Source organism: Vulpes lagopus, chromosome 7 (genome assembly GCF_018345385.1).
Source record: "Vulpes lagopus strain Blue_001 chromosome 7, ASM1834538v1, whole genome shotgun sequence".
NCBI classification, from domain to species: domain Eukaryota; kingdom Metazoa; phylum Chordata; class Mammalia; order Carnivora; family Canidae; genus Vulpes; species Vulpes lagopus.
In genome coordinates, this window is record NC_054830.1 from 92,194,477 (window position 1) to 92,215,139 (window position 20,663).

General features: G+C 36.9%; 1 protein-coding gene across 3 annotated transcripts in view; it reads right to left on the reverse strand.

The window, feature by feature from the left end:
• FOCAD (focadhesin) overlaps nt 1–20,663 on the reverse strand; it is a 308,502-nt gene that overhangs the window by 102,934 nt on the left and 184,905 nt on the right. For all 3 annotated transcript variants that reach the window (XM_041762114.1, XM_041762115.1, XM_041762113.1), the window contains 3 exons: nt 15,675–15,813; nt 11,026–11,211; nt 3,135–3,256 (listed from right to left, as the gene is read on the reverse strand). In XM_041762114.1, the coding sequence (XP_041618048.1) occupies nt 3,135–3,256; nt 11,026–11,211; nt 15,675–15,813 (447 nt within the window). The remainder of the gene's footprint in view (nt 1–3,134; nt 3,257–11,025; nt 11,212–15,674; nt 15,814–20,663) is intronic.

Sequence of the window (20,663 nt, forward strand, 5' to 3'; positions counted from 1 at the left end):
AACTCTGTGAATATGCTAAAACCACTGAATTGTACATATTAAATGAGTGGGTTTCATGGCACATTAATTATACCTCTATTTTTTAAAAAATAAGGAAGAAAGAAAATATAGGTAAAAAAAGAAAACAGAAAACCTTGGAGGCTTTGGGTTAGACAAAAAGCAAGAACCATAAATAGAAAAACTTGGTAAACTGGGATTTGTTAAAACTAACCATTTGCTCTTCAAAAGACACTGCCAAGGCAATAAAAAAGACAAGTTACAGATATGGTAAAAAAAAAAAAAAAAAAAAAAAAAGAAATTGCGAAACAAATTTTTCTATTTAATAAAGAATTTATACCAGAATATATAAAAACTCTCATTTGAAAACAAAAACCTGGTTTTAAAAAAAATGGGCAAACCAACAGAATAATTCATGAAAGAAAAGGTATGACTGGCAGAAAAGACCTGAAAAGATGCTCAACATCAACAGTCATTAAGGAAACACAAAACCACAAAAGAGAAACCACTATCCATGTGTAAGAATGGCTAGCTTTAAAAAAAACTGATCATGCGGAGTCTGGGCTAAAGAGGCGGAGTCCCTGGAACTCCCTTACATTGCTCATGGCCACTCAAAATGGGACAGTCACTAGGCAAAGTTTGGTAGTTTGTTATATTCACTTACCATATGGTCTAGCAATTCCACTCCTACATCTTTATTTACTCAAAAGAAATGAAAAACAGATGTCCACACACACACCTACATGAGAACTGCTTACAGTGGCTTCAATCATAATCGCCAAAAACTGGAAACAATCCAAGCGTCCATCAATGGGTGAACCAACCAACTGAAACTCTTAACGGTGGACTTTTTTTAAAATAAGAAGACTCAGAAGTAATGAGAACCCGAGCAAAGTTTGCAGAAACTTCACCCGGAAGGATCCCAATGAAAGAAAGGCCAGAAGCAAGGAGAAGAGTAAGGGAATACTAAAGTCATCTTGGGAAGATCCAAAGATATTTTTTAAAAAATGTTCTCTACTTAACCTGAAATAGTGTAGGGTAGTTCAAGTCCCACACTGAGTCATATGGCCTGGGTTCAATTTCCAGGCTCCTGTACTTATGAGCTCTGGGGTCCCAAGCACATTAACAGTACCAACCTCACAGTGTTACTATAGAGATTAAATGAATATATATATATGATTATGAATATATATAAATGATTATATATAATACTTTAAAATATATATGTAGCAATTTTTAAAATACTTAGTTATTAGCTATTATCATTGCAATTATTATTCTGATTAACCAGATCTTAAAATTCATATTGTCATCACCTAATTTGAGAAACTGTATGATTCATTCTCCACCCCTGCCTTTCTTCTTTTAATGAATTACAAGATAAATCCAAACAAAAATCCTACTATAGATTTGACAAAATTCTACCTGATAAATGTTCCAATTGGCTCTTAAAATAATGATTTTCTCATCTCTTTGAAATTTTCGAGGCATTCTACAACATAAGCAACAAGTATTTTAACCCAATACTTTCTCTGTTCACATCCAAGGCACACCTCATAAATTCTGATGCCACTTGCTGAAATTATTAGATTGCCTTCTGCTACTCCTCATATTAACACTTTTTCTTGTTTCTGTTGTGGTGACTTTCAAATCAGCTTTCTGATAATACTTAACACTTTGGTTATCCTTCAATCTCCTAGGTGTACAACTTAAAAATACAAAAAGGCACCAAATCTCTCTCTTCTCTATAGCAAGTAGTAAGATGTTATGGAAAACAAATCAAGAAATCACCTATGTTCTCTCTTTCATGAAATTAAACCTCTTTTCCTCCCAGATCTTTAGTCCCTCCTTAGTTAAGCTAACAGTGAATTAGACAAAAAAATCTTTGAACCAAATATGTACATAATTTCAACTCTAATTAAATATATGAAAGAACATGGGTGGCATAGGATAAAGACAGATCTCTAAAAACTGGATATGCAACTAGTGGCAAACGATATGATGCAGAATAAAATCCAACCAAATCAGTGATACTAAGATTTATAAATTCCACACCAAAATGAGATTTAGTACATACTATAGTAGCTCTAATTAAATTTATAGCAAACCATTAAATGCTTTATAATCCCTATCTTCATTTATAAATGGTATATAATCTACCATGTCTAAATTATATAAGATAAATGTCTTTCCTATGATACTTTGTTGTTCATTTATTTTAATTTATATACACCTGAATGAATAACTGTCATAATATGTTTAAAGATAACAACAAAGCACACATTTCCCACATGCTCTCCAGCTTCCTTCTTCCCTCTGGTGTTGCTATAATCTGCAATGACTAGACTTTATACAAATCATCTCACGGCATCACATAACTTTATTTGAAAAGGGTAGCCTAAAAGAAAAACAGAATAAACACTAAAACCAAAGGGTTTTTTTTTCCTTAAACACTTCTATTCACTGTTAAATCCCAACAGTCACAAAATATATAAACACTGGTGCCCTACATATGTGCAAAGGATTCAAATCAAGACATAGGCAAGATTATTTCTTTAATAATAAGTTGGTATTTATTCTGAATATTTATTCTGAACAATAAAAGTTAAACAATGATGAAATAAACCAAATTTGTACATACTACTCCCTAATAATAAGGCTGGGCAATGGGAGAAGCATGCTGGTTTCTTTTTTTATTATTATTATTATTTTATTTTTTGAAGCATGCTGGTTTCTTATAGAAACACATCCAAATATTTTAGTATTCAATTGGGCTATTTTGGTTGCCTCTAAAAGCAACTTACAGGGGCGGCTGGGTGGCTCAGTGGATTAAGCGTCTGCCTTTGACTCGGGTCATGATCCTGGAGTCCTGGAATGGACCCTGTGTCTGGCTCCCTGCTCAGCAGGGGATCTGCTTGTCCCTCTCCCTCTGCCCTTTCCCCCCAACCATGCTTGTTCTCTCTCTTTCCTCTCTCTCAGATAAAACTTTAAAAAATAAACTAAAAGCAACTTACATTAATTATAATAAAAATGATTTGTAAACACACACTAAATATCATGATTATAAACTGAAAGGGGAAACTCCTAAACATATACAAGCAAGAAGAAACCATTACACAGTATGGGGAGGCACCTACCTCGTGCACTAGAGCAAGTGAGGTCTGCTTGAAACTTCGCCCTCTACTGGCCATCAGTCTATGCAATGGTTTGCCATCTTTACTCTGGTAAGTTGAAATATCGTAACAAAATAACATACCACCTGGGCGGGGGGGAACAACTTATAAAAACGTTTCTTATGGAAAAACTTAATTAGATTACCATATCCTCAGTAACCCATATTCAATCAATCTGGATAGAGAGATTTAGAAATTAAAATAATTTGCTCAGCAAATTACGATTTTTGCCTATTGGTGTCTAAGGAAAGAAAAAATAGAAGAGATTTAAGAAGTTGGCAGTTACCATATTCAAATTATCACTTATTTACAAGCCTTATTCAGTTGTAAGTAAATGAACAGACTTAAAATTCATGATTTATTTTAAATTTTGTGAGCTGCTACTTCTAGAGATTTAAGTTTTTAAGAATAAATTCCAATTAGGGCCGCCTGGATGGCTCAGTCAGTTGAGCACCCAACTCTTGATTTCAGCTCAGGTCATGATCCCAAGGTCCTGGGATTGGGCTCCACGTGGGTTGCCCACTCAGCAGAGAGCTGGCTTGAGGATTCTCTCTCTCTCTCTCTCTCTCTCTCTCTCTCTCTCTCTCTCTCTCCCCCTTCCTCCCTCTGCCCCTCCCCTTGCTTATGCACATTCTCTAAATAAACAAATCTTTTTAAAAAATAATTAATTCGAATTGAAGAGAAATTCTTGCACATATCAATCTTCATTAACTTCTGAAAACAGGGGTTCTTTTAGTTTATGCCCACAAGTGGACAAGTTTTCCTTCATCCCTACACTCACATGCATTCATTCTCCCCGTCTTCCCTCTTCCTCCTCTAAGCTTTCTTCTCCTTGTCCTCCCAACTCTAGTCAACTAAGTTCTCAGACTGAACTTCCACCTCCAGCTGGCCCTCAGTGGCAGCTGAAAAGCAAAGCAAGACAGCCAAACGCCAAATGTAGTCTTGAGACTACTGGAAGCTATCTGGGTAATTGCAAGCCAATGAAAAGACACACTCAAGAACTAAGATAATTTAATACATAGAGATCATTCCATTTTTAAATATCTCTTAATAAAGTATCATACATACAGAGAAAAGTGCATATCATAAACATATAGCTCAATGAATTTTCACAAACTGAACCTCTAATCCACACCTAGATCAAAAAACAAAACATGATCAACATCCTAAAAGCCTTTCTCATGTTTCCTTCCAGTCACATCCACCCCCATCCCAAAGGTATCAATCTTCTGACAGTCATTTTGCCTACTTTGGTACTTTATATGAATGGAATTAGGCTCTGTATATGCGTTTATATCTGGCTTCTTTCACGTCTAATAATCACTGTGAGATTCATTCACACTATTGGCAGTTGTAGTATATTCATTCTCGTTGTTGAACATTCCATCATGTGAATATAACACAATTATAATTATATGGTTTGCCATCTTTACTCTGATAAATTTTATTTATCCATTTTACTGTCCATTTTACTGTCAATAGTCATTTAGATAGCTTCCAAGTTTAGCTATTTCTCCTATTCTCTATTTCTCCTTCTGTCAGTTTTACAAAGTTTTAAATTTTGGTGAATTTCTACATCTACTCAATAGATGCTACTCAATAAATGCTGCTATGGACATTATAATATGTCTTTTGGTGTCTGCATTTAGGGTTATCCCTAAGAATGAAATAACGAAGTAAAACAGGTTATGAATTTGTTCAGAACCAGTTTGCCAAAGTGGTTGTACTGACTTACATTCCCAGAAGCAGTTCTGGTTGCTCCACGTCTTTACCGATAACTTTTTATTTTCCATCCTTTTCTTTTCACTTTAGCCATCCTGGTAAGTATATAATGGTATCTTACTGTGGTTTTAATTTGCATTTCTCTGATACTGAAGTTGGCCACTTACTCATATATTCATTAGACATCTGAATTTCTTTTTTTGAAGGGTGTGTTCTTTTCCCATTGTTTTATTGAGTGTCTTTCTTATTGATTTGCAAAAAAATACTTGATATAATCTAAATTGAGTCCTTTATTAGATATATGCTTTCTTTGCATTCCATGGCCTCCCCTTTCACACTCCTGATGGCAGATATTGGTTTACCCATGTTCTTGATTTTAATATAATTTATTATTTTTACAGTTAAATTTTAATTATAGGATCATTTGTTGAAAAAAAAATCATCCCTTATCTCCACAGCATTGCAGTGTCACCTAGGTAATAAATCTGGTGACCTTGATATGTGGGTCTGTGTCTGGACACTCTACATTCTTCATTGGTCAATCTGTCTATCTTGGAACCAATGCCATACTGTCAATTATAGTGGCTTTAAGCAGGTCTTGGGCAGCCCGGGTGGCTCAGCGGTTTAGCGCTGCCTTCGACCCAGGGTGTGATCCTGGAGAAGGACTGAGTCCCACGTCGGGCTCCCTGCATGGAGCCTGCTTCTCCCTCTGCCTGTGTCTCTGCTTCTCTCTCTCTCTCTCTCTGCCTGTGTCTCTGCCTCTCTCTCTCTCTCTCTCTCTCTCTCTGTGTATCTCTCATGAATAAATAAAATATTTAAATAATAAAAATTAAAAAAAATAAACAGGTCTTAGTAGTTGGCAATGTATATCGTCTTACTTTGGTGTTGTTCTTCAAGATTACTTTTGCTGATTTTGGTCTTTGCATTTCCACACAAATTTTAGAATCAGCTTGTCAATTTCCAGTATCCAAACCAGGATATTGCTGGGGACTAGACTGAATAGACATATTAATGTGAAGAGAATTGGCATTTTTATAACTTAGACTCTTCTAGTCCATCAACACTGTACATCACTTCATTTATTAGGATTTCTTCAATTTTTCTCCATAATGTTTTGTAACTTTCAGTGTAAAAGTTTTATACACTGCTAAATTTATCCTGGGTTATTAATATTTTTCAGTGATATCATAAATGGTACAATTTTTAATTTTTTATAGTATGTAAAAACATATCATTGATTTGTATGTCGACCTTTGCATGTATAATCTTGATGAATTCATTTACTAATTCTGGGGTGCCTGGGTGGCTCAGTTAGTTGAGTTGTTGCCTTTGGCTCAGGTCATGATCCCAGGGTCCTGGAATGGAGCCCCAGGTAGGCTTTCTACTCAGCAGGAAGCCTCTACCCCTCCCCCCACTCATATGCTCTCTCTCACTTGCTCTAAATAAAAATCTCTTAAAAAATTTTTCATTTACTAATCCTAATTAATATGTAAATTATTTCAGATTTTCCATGTATTATACAATCATCTACAAATAATAACTATTTAATTGTGTAATCACTAATGACTATTTTTTAATTGTTCTTTAATAATTACTATTTTACTTCTTGCTTTCTAATCCTCAGGACTTTTATTTATTTTTCATGGCTTATTACACTGGCTATAGTCTTCATTACAATACTAAAAATAGTGCTTATAACAAACATCCCTATCCTTTTACCCAATGTCAAGGAGTAAAATTTTCAATATTTCAGTATTAAGGACAAAGACAGCTTTGTAGATGTTCTTTATCAGAATTTTTAAAATTCTTTGTAGATGTCCTTAATCAGAATTTTTTAAAGGCCTCTTTGGTTCATAGTTGCGGTTTTTTGTTTTTGTTTTTGTTTTTTTAAGATTTTATCTATTTATTCATGAGAGACAAAGAGAGAGAGATGCAGAGACATAGGCAGAGGGAGAAGCAGGCTCCATACAAGAAGCCCGATGCAGAACTCAATCCCTGGACCCTGAGATCATGCCCTGAGTCGAAGGCAAACAATCATCCACTAAGTCACCCAGGCATCCCTGGTTCATAGTTTAATGAGTCTTTTTTGTGTCATGAATGGGAACAAAATTTTTCAAAGGCTTTTTTATGCATCCATTGAGATCATCTAAAGATTGTTCTGCCTTTTTCTATTAACACACTGAATTATACTAATTTTCAAACATTAATTGTTATGTATTATCCTCTGTATTGTTAAATTCAGTTTTCTAATATATATAGGGGTATTTTTACAGCTATCTTTAATGGAAGACACTGCTATATATATTCCTTTATTGTACTCAGTATCAAGATTATGCTGATCTCACCAACAGTGTTCCTTTTTTCCTATTCTCTGTTAGAACTGATGGAAGATTATTATTTCTTTCTTTCTTTTTTGGAAAAATTAACCAAGGAAGTCATCTGCACATTGAGTTTTCTTTGTGGGAAAGTTGTTACTAATTCAGTTTCTTTAATATATATCAAACTATTCAGTTAGTCTATTTCTCCTTCTGTCAGTTTTACAAAGTTTTAAATTTTGGTGAATTTCTACATCTCATCCAAACTGTGAACTTACTGGTTAAAGGGGCAGCCCAGGTGGCTCAGCGGTTTAGTGCCGCCTGATTCAGCCCAGGGTAGGATCCTTGAGATCCGGGATCAAGTCCCACATCAGGCTCCCTGCATGGAGCCTGCTTCTCCCTCTGCCTGTGTCTCTGCCCCTGTGTGTGTGTGTGTGTGTGTGTGTGTGTGTGTGTGTGATGAATAAATAAAATCTTTAAAAAAAAACATTAAAAAAAAGTTCTTTATAATATTCTTTTATGATCTCTTTGAATGCTGTAGGGTCTGAAGTGCTGCCTCCTTTGTTGTTTCTAATAGAAATAATCTACATTTCTCCATTTTATTGTCTAGACTTACAATAGCCATATCAATTTTCTTAAACTTTTTAAAGAATAAATTCTTAGGCGCACCTGGGTCACTCAATCAGTTAAACATCCAACTCTTGGTTTGGCTCAGGTCATGATCTCAGGGTCCTGAGACTGAGCCTTACATCAGGTTCTGCTCTCAGTGCAGTGTCTGCTTGGGACTCCCTCCCCCTCTCGCTGCCCCTCCCCCTGCTCACCTGTGCCTGCACCCTCTCTTAAACAAATAAAATCTTTTTAAAAAATCAGTTTTAAGCTGTGGTTTTCTTTATTTATAATGTCTCTTTTTTTATTCTTATCTTTATTATTCCTTTATTTAATCTTCATTTGATGTTATTCTTGAAATAGTAGCTTAAATCATGACTCTTTTCCTTTCTTGTTATTTAACATATGCATTAAAAGCACAAATTTCCTTCTGATACTTTTTTCACTAAGTCCCACAAGTCATGTTGTAGCTTATTTTCATTATTCTGTTATGAATTCTGTTATGATTCTGTTAAATATATTTTCTGATTTCCATTTTTATTTTTTCTTTGATCCATGGGTTATTTACAAGCATACTGATCAATTTTGAGGCTACTGGAGACATCCTAGCTATTTTTTTGCTATATATTTTTAGCTCAATCCCACCATCATCCATCATCAGAAGATAGATTCTAAATAACTTCAATGTTTTGAAATTTCTTGAGATTTATGGCCCATCATATAGGCATGTTGTTAACTTCCCCAAGTACTTAAAAAGTCTAAGAGGGGCACCTGAATAGCTGAGTGGTTGCATGTCTGCCTTTTGCTCAGGTCGTGATCCTAGGGTACTGGGATTGACTCTTGCATCGGGCTCCCTCGTGGAAGCCTGCTTCTCCCTCTGCCTACGTCTCCGCCTCTCTCTTTGTGTCTCTCATAAACAAATAAAATCTTAATTAAAAAAAGCATAAGAATTCTATCACTGTAAAGTACAATGCTCTATATGTCAATTAAATGAAGTTTGTTCACAGAATTGCTCAGATATTTTGTAAATTCACTGATTTGTCGCTTGTTCATTAAGCTATTTAAAAAATGTTTCAAAGTTTCCCAATATTATTGTAGGCTTGTCCATTTTTTCATATAAATTCCAGTTGGCTAACTAACTATAATATTAATATCGGGTATACAATAAAGTGATTCAAAACCTCCATACAACACCTGGTACTCATCACAACAGAGGAAGTCCTTAATCTACATCACCTATTAACCCAAGCTCCTACCCACCTCTCTTCCGGTAGGTTTATCCATTTTTGTCTTCTAGTTTTGTGAACATTCTTCATATATTATTTTAATTATGTTATTTTGTCTACACTGATTAGAACTGCAATATTTTCTTAATGGAGTGACTTCTTCAAAAAAAAATTTTTTTTTTATGATAGTCACACAGAGAGAGAGAGAGAGAGGGAGAGACATAGGCAGAGGGAGAAGCAGGCTCCATGCACCAGGAGCCCGACGCGGGACTCGATCCCGGGTCTCCAGGATCGCGCCCTCGGTGAAAGGCAGGCGCTAAACCGCTGCGCCACCCAGGGATCCCTGGAGTGACTTCTTCAACTCCATAAAATGTTCTCTTCATTTCAAAGCTTCTTGGTTTTTCATATATCCAATACTTTTTCATTGAATACTGGACAGTATACAAAGGAACCACAGAAAATCTAAATATTACTTTTTTTTTTTAATCAGAGAGGAGTTTCTCCTCCCTTCTGTCAGGGAGACAGAGTAAAGGACTGATCATTTAAATTGAATCAGAGATTGAACTGGGTTAGGCTTGATTACAGCTTCAGTAAATCTTAGCCTACCTTTGGTTCAACCGTGTTCCTACGGGCATGCCTCTGCCAAGGTTTTCATCTGACAGCCTAATTGGTCTCCTCACTGCAGAGAGCTTATGAAAGATTCAGATGTGTCCTCAGAGGTTTTCAGTTTAACCTCCCATCCCCTAAAGCTTCAAAATTTGACAAACATCTTGAGGGAGAAGTAGGCTATGTGTCTGAGGTCCCACAAGTCCTCAGTTTTACCACTCAAGACACTGCATGAATGCAAGACCTCTGTTGGTTTCTCTGCCTTGGGCGCCAGCCTCTTGTTAAGGTCAAGCCTGACTTTCAGCCTCCAGCTGAGGCCAGAAGAAGTAAGTGCATCCCAGTGAAAAGAGGTGTAGACATTCAGCATCAATTCACTACTTGGGTGCTTTGTTTTCAGGCCCATTTTCCTAGCTCTTCTTAGTTTCCCCCAGCCAGATGGGAAATTTCACTTCCCCTCTCAGAAGCACAGGCCAGTTCTTTAACTTTCAGTGCAAATTCAAAATTCAGTCAGATAGCTTATAGGAAAACTCTCCAGTTTCTCACCTCTATTAGAGTCTTTAGAGAACCAGAATCTCAATCTCAATCTCAGTATCTCTCTCTCTCTCTCTCTCTCTCTCTCTCTCTCCCTCGACATATATTTATAGATTAATTATAGGAATTGAATCACAAGATTAGGGAGGCTAAGAAGTCCCATGATCTTGATGTTTTCAAGCTGGAGATCCAGAAAGGCTGGTGGTATAATTAAGTAATTCAGTATAGTTCAGAGAAGCTGGATGTCCAGCTAAGGAAAGCGCAAATCTACCCTGCTTCTAGCTCTCTGTTTTAGTGAGGCTATCAATGAATTGGATGTTACCCACCCACATTGGTGAGGGTGACCTTCTTTACTCAGTCTACTGATTCAAATGTTAACCTCTTCTGGAAACACACTCACAGACATCCAGAAATAACGTTTCACCAGCTATCTGAGTATCACTTAGCCCAGTCAAGTTGACATAGAAAATTAGCAGCACATCACTGTAGACCCACGAAACACTAAAAACCCCACTGGTTTCTCTATATTTCAACAGACTTCTTCTTGGGCCAAGCCCCAATCCTAGCCGACAATCAAAATCAGTGACTATCTCTCATGAGGCAGTGGGGGGCACAGTTCTAAAATGTTCTTTCTCTCCATTCTATAATTTTAGTCTACCTTATCTTTGCTTCTACAGTTCTCTGATGCCTTTTTTTTTTTTTTTTTTTTTTTTTTTTGGTAATTTATCTGGTTGTGTCAAAATGTTAGCAGCAGCAGCACTCTGCCATGACCTATCATATCCTTCTTAGGAGTGGAAGTTCAATCCTTACATTAAAAACCTATACCTTGATGCTATGTAATAGACTTACCAGCAAGGCCAGGTTTCAAACCTGGTTGTTTATTGGTTTCATACATTTTCAATATAAAATTGGGGATTCCTGCTACAGTCTTTCCTTGGTCTGAGCGGACACCTCCTTTTAATGCAGAGTGATAGACTCCACGGGGCATATTCACCATTTCTTGCTTCACGAGAGATGTAAAAAATTCTTCCAAAGCTTAAAGAGATAAAAGGAGATCGGAGGTAGAATAAATATAGTAAGTTAGGAGAGAATCATTCATTGTTAACTCATACATATGTGTATGGGTATATATATATATACTTATATATATATGAATACTTATATACACACATATACATACACAGAGATAGAGTTATATTTCAAACCTAACTTCACAAAGTAAAAAGAGAATTCTTGATCCCCTCAACCCTTTCTTGCTCTTCCCAAATTAGAACATGGCACTCAGTTACTAAAGCTTAAAAACTTAGACGTTCTTAATTCCTGTCTCATACTTCTCATATGTAATCCATTAGCAAGTCCTTCTAGATGTACCTTCAAAAATATATCCCAGATCTATCCATTTCTCTCCATTTTCACTGCTACTTAGCCAGTCATTATGCTCTCTCTGCCTCAGCTGGATAAGTTTAAAAACTACCTTTTGCTGTCTTCCCCTCATGACCACCCCTACAAACCATCCTCGGCCCAGAAGACAGAATTTTATGTCATTGTCTTCCCTAACATCTTCCAGTGACTTTTCACCACACATGGAATGACATTAACACTTCTGACAATGATCAAGGCTTTATATATGATCTAGTCCCTGACTCTCCTTTGACCTCATCTCTGCCATCCACCCTCCTTGCTAGCTATGTTAGGGGCACACTCTCAATGGCCTTTGTTTCTATTCTGCAAGAACACCAAGCTCATGTCTAAATCAGGGCCACTGCACATGCTATTGCATCCACAAGTGGCACACATTTGATTTCTCCAATTTCCAAGTGATCAGCTCCTTCTTGTCATTTACGTATTTTCAGAGAGGCCCTTTATGACTAGCCATCATTCTGTAGCAATATCAGTACAATTACTTTAAAAAAAAACAAAATATTAGTTCAGTATTTTTCTGTATTCCTTCTAATTAAACCCAAATCTTTACTGTTTGACATTTCTACTTATTAGCAACAGAAATATGGGATCAGAAGACAATAGGATACCCAAACAAAATACCTGATAAGAATATAAGGTTTATATTCAAGTGTTATTTTCCTAAGGACCACTAGAGGTTGCCAATGCAGAAACAAAAACAACAAAAACACTAAAGCTAAACAAATCCTATGGAAAACAAAAAAGAAAACCACTGCATGTGCCTCACATAGGAACAAAAAAGAAAGGTCCACTTAACTAAACTGTAATTTAGGGTTTTTTAAGATTTTATTTATTTATTCGTGAGAGACAGAGAGAGAGGCAGAGACATAGGCAGAGGGAGAAGCAGGCTCCCCTCAGGGAGCCTAATGTGGGACTCAATTCCAGTACCCCAGGATCATGACCTGAGCCAAAGGCAGACATTCAACCACTAAGCCACCCAAGTGCTCCTAGAATTTCAGGCTTAATAGATCTAAAAGTCTGCTTCAAATGACCATGATTAAATTAAAGGCAGCAAGTGGTCACTGGAACGTCTATTACATACCCAGTTCTGTCTTTCTTATATAGAACCTTCCCAGATGTGACCATGCTTCTCCATTAGAAGCCCAGAGAACACCTGTGTGGTATGTTTTCCTTTTACCCTGCCAGACCCACCCTCTACTCGCTCAACCCTGCTCTGCACCCTGGAAGAATAATCTTTAATGACTCCATCAACAGGCTCCCTTGTCGTTTGGCTTCCTGTTGGCTTTATCCAATGGGAGACACTTGGAGGAGATCAGAGGGTGGAAACAGACTGAGGTGGGGGCATGAATTCCCCAGACCCCCTCCTGCAGGACTGCTATGAGTTGCCTGCATCCCTCTTCTGCAGGCCCTAGCTCCCCGTAGGCAGCATTAACTATGACATGGATGCTCTCCCTAATTCTCCAAATTACTCCCTCCCCATCCTTACCTCTTCAGGATGAGGGACATTAGCCACCCTGGGATGATGCACCAACATTTGTGAATTTCCTTCAATCCCAACCACACAACTGTAAATAGCTCCTGTATTAAACTCTCAAGGATGCCATCTGAATGAGGCTTTTCTGTCAAGACCCTGATCAATACACATCATCTAAATGAAAGAAATGAGTGACATCCGATTGGGTGCAATATGCATGCACATGTGTGACCGCTTCACACTGAATGAAAGTACAAACTTTTCAGAATGTAGCTAAGAATCATGTTTGTGAGGACAGAAGAGCTATGGAGACAAAAGATAATCTCATGCTTTCTCAGAAGAAATTCTGTTTTGGCAAAAGCTCACATATGTCAGGAGGTAAGGACACATCTGCACGTACACTAACTCAAGAATGGAAATTTGTCTACTTGTTAGAGAACTAAAGATTGCCAAATTAACTTCAGCTCCAAAAATAGTTTAAATGAGGGTAAGATACCACGAGTATAAGAGATACATAGGGCACTGTCTTTCCCCAGCTACTAAGCCAGCAACTAGGAATTTTGAGCCTTAGGCTGTCCCCCAGATGACCAGGTGAGAATTTAAAACATGTGGAAAATTTGTAGAATAGAGTGTTATCATAAATTTTTAAAACAACCCCAATGTCCTTTAACAGGTGAGTGAACAAACCGTGGTACATCCTACAATGGAATATGATTCAGCAATTTTTAAAAATTGAGATAGGCAAGTATTTGGATACATATCAAAGACCTTATACTGAGTAAAAAAAAAAAAAAAAAAAAAAAAAAAAAAAAAAAAAACAACAACAACAAAAAAAAGTGGACATATTGTATGGGGAAAAGAAAAAAAAATCAACAACTGGTGAAATCCTAAAAGGTCCATAGTTTAGTTAATTGCTTCATACCAATGTGAATTTCCTGGTTTTGATAATGAACTAAGGTAGTGAGATGTTATGCAACTGGGTAAAATTACATGGGGACTCTCTACAGTGGATTCACGACTTCTTATAAGTCTAAAATTATTTCCAAATAAAAAATAAATAAATACCAATAAGCTCTCTATTTTAAATAATGCAAATTAGGGACGCCTGGTGGCTCAGTGGTTGAGCATCTGCCTTTGGCTCAGGTCCTTACCCCGGGATCCTGAGATCAAAGCTACCCACACTAGCAATCAAGCTCCCTCGAGGAGCCTGCTTCTCCTTCTGCCTATGTCTCTGCCTCTCTCTCTTTGTGTCTCTCATGAATAAATAAATAAAATATTTAAAGTATAAAAATAAAAACAATTAAAAGCCCAAAAGAACTTTTATCTCTAAAGCAATTTTGGGATACAGGAGGAACTTTGGGGAACTGAAGGCTTTTTTCCCTTCCTGGAACCAATGACTAAAAATGCAAAGGAGTCCTAGACTCTGAAGAACTTTGAGGGAGGCTCTTCAGATGGAAAAGGGGGATGAACAGAAGAGAGGAACGGAAACAAGATTTTAAGGCTTATTCTGATGTGAAGAGAAAAGAAAAAGTGAACTCCTGGTCTCAGTTGTACCATTTCAGTTTTCTCTAATGAAAGGCGGCAGGTATTTGGGACAAGAGCTTTGCCTAGACATAGTATATATTTGCCAGAATGCCTCTATGTGGGGTGCAAATAAAGGAAAAAAATGTCCCTTATTATAGGATATTGAGATTATGATTGACCAGATGGCATTTCTTGCATGTATTGAACTTAATTTTCAGAAATTGACTTTTTATGTCCATGTATATTTAAGGTAGAATTAGGACAGAATGAGGTAATAGATGCATGCTTGGCAAATTGTTGGCTAATACTGAGTTAGAATAATTAGATATAATTAGAATAATTTTTTGAATGTCATGGTCCTGTAAGCTTTTTATCAAAATGGAATGATCATACAATTTAATCCATTTTTTTTTTAAATTTTTTTTAATTTTTATTTATTTATGATAGTCACACAGAGAGAGAGAGAGGCAGAGACACAGGCAGAGGGAGAAGCAGGCTCCATGCACCAGGAGCCTGACGTGGGATTCGATCCCGGGTCTCCAGGATCGCGCCCTGGGCCAAAGGCAGGCGCCAAACCGCTGCGCCACCCAGGGATCCCTAATCCATTTTTTAAACCATTAATTTACAGCTCTCAAATATTGATGCCATCATTGGAATAATTCTAAAGAAAGAATAAATTCATAATGAAAGTATCCAATAAATCTCTGAAGATTCTAACAATCTTTTCATTTAGCTTATAGAATAAAGAACCATTAGTTGAGCCAGTGACTTAAAGTCCCACTGCAAATTTGTCTTGTAGAATACAGCGCTTGAAATGAATTTTAATTTCTCACTGAAAATGGTTGTTTAAACTATTTTCTGGTTCAATTTTGTTCAACTCTAATGCTTTTCAGCGTGTTTTGAATACCATTACTACCTCAAACAGTCCCTCTAAAACAGATGGATACCTATTGCCTTTCAAACAGAAATTAAGCTATAATTAAAGCAAGCTATTATAGGTACGCATCACAAAAGAACACAATCAGACAGGTAAAATCACTGAAAAATGCTAGCTCCCCTGCCACTAAATAGGAGTCACCTGGTAAAACCAAAGGAGCAGTAAGTGACAACAGTCTAAGATAGCAAGAGCCAGGAATGGAAAGATCCAGATCCTTTTCATCGCCCTCATCATCTTCGTCTTCATCTAGCTCATCAGGAGTCGGAATTTCTGGTCTTATCTGAAATGACAGAGAAGGCAATACTAAACTATTATGTAAAATCTTTTCTTTGTCCTTTTTATGTCAAGATTTAAAAACTGAGTTAGACTCATTGCACTGTAATGCCAAAAGAACATTAAGAATTAATTTTAAAATATCTGTTCATCTTCAGATTAAGTAAATGGTAAACTCTATCTTATTAGACACAATTCCAGATCCATGTAAAGAACTAATGGTAATATACTAAGAAAATTACCGTAAGCCAGCATAAGCAATGATTATTATAGAACACTAATAAAATTTTACACCTTTTGACAATAAAATGCAAACACTGACACATTCAATATACTGAGCTTCTATGGTTTGTGATTAAATATTTGCCTTGTCGGAATACATTTTTTTCCCTTTAACTTGTGATTCCAGCCATGTCTCTATGGCAAAGCTTAAAATCTTTCAGTAGAAAATAAAATAGAGATCAGGAAAGGACAGAATGCTTTAGTTGACTTTTTTTTAGACTCGGCAGTTTGTTGCTATAGATTATAAAAACACTAAAATCTGTAATTGGTAGCTATACTTTATTGTGTTTAATTTGCAATTTGACGATTTTGTGGTTGCTCTGTGATTAGTTAGGTTTGTTGGAACCAAAAATTTAAAAATGTAAAAAGATCACCACTATTGTAGTTTCTACAAGATAAAACTATCAAGCAATTAATTAAATTTTTAATACTTTCAATGACACACTATCATAATGCCCACATGGAGATAATTAAGCATTAGGGGAGGAAATCAAAATATATAAAAGTGGTTGCTATAACCATAAAGTGCCAGAACCCAGTCATTACCATTAGCCTGTCTCCCGGAGTTATTTTTAGAAATAATTAACAATTCCTGCACACTGCCTTCTTCATAGGTCCCCAAAGCACTGTTCCATTTAGGAACTGCACTGAGTCAGGATTCTTGCAGGGGGATAAAAGAAAACAGAGAGGAAATGCTTCTCTTAAGTATAATAACCTCAACTCCAATGAAAGCTTTCAACCATAACTAGTGTTCTCTTCACTAGTGAATGCATAAAAGCAACCTGACTACCCGAGCACTTTCTGAGACACGATTTAATTCTGATTCAGTATTGAATGCCTAATTCTCAGAGGACTGAGCCAGCCATAATTACAGAGATAACAATAATGTATGCTCCACCCAGAGCACGACAGCATTTGTTGACATCGATGTTACTGGAGAAACTCTAGCACAATTTCAACCCTTTCTGCTCTCATAAGCGGGGTTTTCCAAGTATCTCTAGTCTGGGTACATTGAAATTGCCAGGATTAGTATCATCAGGAGTTATTTTAAAGATTATACCCAATCCTAGTTGCCTAAAAAAACACAAGAAAGAAGTTGGTTCTGGGTCTGTTTGCCCTGTTTTCTTTTTACACATCATGGGACAAATTGAAAAGAATTTTTAAACAGCATACGGGGGAAACAGACAATAATGCTCACAGCAGAGACTACAGAGGTAATACCAGTTACCACATCAGTGTATCAAAGCTCTGGGAAGCTCTCACATACACAGATAGGCACAGTGGCAGGAGATTCAGAGAAGTGGAAGACAGAGGTGAACACTTAAGTTGATAAGAAAATTCATGGGACCCCTGGGGGGGGTCAGTGGTAGAGCAGCTGCCTTTGACTCAGGCGGGGTCCTGGGATCCTGGGATAGAGTCCCACACTGGGTTCCCGCAGGGAGCCTACTTCTCTCTCTACCTATGTCTCTGCCTCTCTCTGTGTGTCTCTCATGAATAAATATATAAAATCATTAAAAAATATGTTTAAGAAGAAAATTCAGAGGGATGGTGAGGATAACAAGAAATCAGAACCCTCCTACTCTGCTGGTGGAAATATAAAATGGTGCGGCCCCTTTGGAAAAGTTGGAGTTTCTCAATAAGTTAAACGGAGTTATTTACCATTACCACATGGCTCAGCAATTCTCTTCCTAGGTTCAAACCCAAAAGAACTGAAAATAGGCGATCACACAAAAACTTGCATATGAATGTGAATGCATTATTCCTCAAAGCCAAAAAACAGAATCAATTCAGATGTCCACAGACTGATAAATACATAAACTTCATGTGGCCTATCTATACAATGGAATATGATTCAGTCATACAAAGGTGTGGGGTATAGATACACTCCAGAGATGAATGTACCTTGAAACCATTAAGCTAAGTGACGGAAGCCAGTCAGAAAAGATCATGTACTATGATCAGGCTATAGGCAAATTTAGGGATAGAAAGTAGATTATTTATAGGACATACATGAGGTTGCTTGAGGGCTCCGGGAGGGGAAAGGGGGGATGGGGATTGACTACTAACAAAATGCTCTAAAATTAGATTGTGGCTGCTCTGTGATTAGTTGCACAGTTCTTTGAATATACTAAAATCACTGAATTCTACAGTTTAAATGGGTGAATTATACAGAATGAGAATTATAGCTCAATAAAGCTGCTGAATAAGAAGGGGAAGAAGGAAAGGAGGAAGGGAGGAAGAAAGGTTGTTGAGGCACCTGGGTGGTTCAGTCAGTTGAGTGTCTGCCTTCCGCTCAGGTCATGATCCTGGGGTCCTGGGATCGAGCCTGAGCAGGGAGCCTACTTTTCCTTTTGCCACTCCCCCTGCTTCTGCTCTCTCTAAGTCAAATAAATAAATAAAATCTTTTAAAAAGAACAAGAAGGGGATGCCTGGGTGGCTCAGTGGTTGAGCGTCTGCCTTTGGCTCAGGGTGTGATCCCGGAGTCCCGGGACTGAGTCCCACATCAGGCTTCCTGGATGGAGCCTGCTTCTCCCTCTGCCTGTGTCTCTGCCTCTCTCTCTCTGTGTGTCTCTCATGAATAAATAAATAAAATATTTAAAAATAAATAAATACAATAAATAAATAAATAAGAAAAGGAGGGGATCCCTGGGTGGCACAGCGGTTTAGCGCCTGCCTTTGGCCCAGGGCGCGATCCTGGAGACCCAGGATCGAATCCCACGTCGGGCTCCCGGTGCATGGAGCCTGCTTCTCCCTCTGCCTGTGTCTCTGCCTCTCTCTCTCTCTCTCTCTCTCTCTGTGTGTGTGTGTGTGTGACTATCATAAATAAATTTTTAAAAAATTTTAAAAAAAGGAAAAGGAAAGAAAAGGAGGAAGAGGAAGTAGAGGAAAGGGCAGGGGAGCAGCAGAATCGGAAGGGGAAGCCAAGCCGGAAGCTGTCACCATCTTCAGAGGGATCTTAACTGGTGGATGAACCATGGCAAAAGACCAAATTCTTCCAATTTCAGAATTATTTAATGTAAAAGGGATGTGATTATTTTTGCACATATTTTAGCCCATCCAGTCTTTCTGTTCAGTCAACCTCAATTACTTAAAATGAGTCATAGCACCCAAGCCATCAATATTTCTTTAGAAATGCTAAAGAAAGACCTACTAGGTTGGAGATAAAAAAATAACGATCTGCTCATCTATCTTATGTTGTCTAATTTTACATTCACATAACTGGATGCCTATATTAATTTATCTGCCATGTGGTAAAGAGCATATGTCTGCATCTTACATATGCATATATTTTAACAAAGAAACTACAGATGTACTGTAATTTAAGAATAGCTGATATAATCTGCATACTTTTAAGTGTATGATTGGTTTCTTCAAAAGCAAGTCCATTCTCCTGACCATATTAGCTCTTATTGCTGGACTTGGTTTCATTACATTTCCTTCCTCCTCTGCGCACCTGTTAAGTGTTGCAGCTTTCTTATGCTAGCCCAGGCTTTTCTCTTGCTTTGTGTGTAACAACTGAATAAGACAAATGTGCACACAACTAAGAATAATCAAGAGAAGTCATAAAAAAGAATACCTGTAAAATTATAACATTTTGTTATTTACATTAGCTACTAAAACATCCAGGAAAACCGCATATATGTTTAAAACACACACACACACACACACACACACACACACACACAAAACTACACCCTTCCAATTATAGCTAAGCTTTGTTGAAAAAACTTAAGTGGAGAGCCAAATATAAAATGATAAATTACTTTTAGAATCTGCTTCGAATTGAATATTGGAAACCTCATCCTATAAAATGCCTCCACTATGGGTTCAGAGCCAGATAACCCTTCAACCATCTTTCCTTATGTATAACCTATGAAAATCCAGGAGTTTGTGCATAAACACAGGATTTTATTTAGAACACATCAAGTATTCGCATAAATTTCTTTAAAAACAGAAACGGCTTCTGATGAATGCAGTGACATTCACTTAAATCAAAGCCAAACAGGCTATACCATATTAATACCAACACAGGATGCATAATGAGGTCTCTTATATTACTCACTTCTAAAATTAACTCCAGAAATCAATAACACAATCTATTTTAAGATCTCTAAAATAAAAAGTTTAATTTTTAAACAACTAAATATTTTTTTAATGAACTCAAGTCAGAGATGAGAGTCAATCTTCTACCTAAATGTTTATCTATTACTGCTTGTTTTACCAGAATAACAATTCTCTGTATTTTGTTTGTTTTCTTTTATTGGGTTGGGGAGACACTAAAGAAGGCAGAGGAAAAGAATAAATAGCTAAACAGAACAACAACAACAACAACAAAAAAAAAAACCACAAACTAAAAGAGAACAATCATTTGTGTCCCTTTCTTAATATTGGAATCAAAAAGACCTCAAAAAAGCCCCCTGAAACTTTTTGACCAACTTTAAATTCGCATGTTTCAAATGATTAACACTTTTACCAGCCAACAAAACATATGGATTCATTCAACATTCCCAGATTATAAAATGGCTTAGGATTTCACGTATGTCCAATAAATAATTGCTAAATCAATGCAAGTGT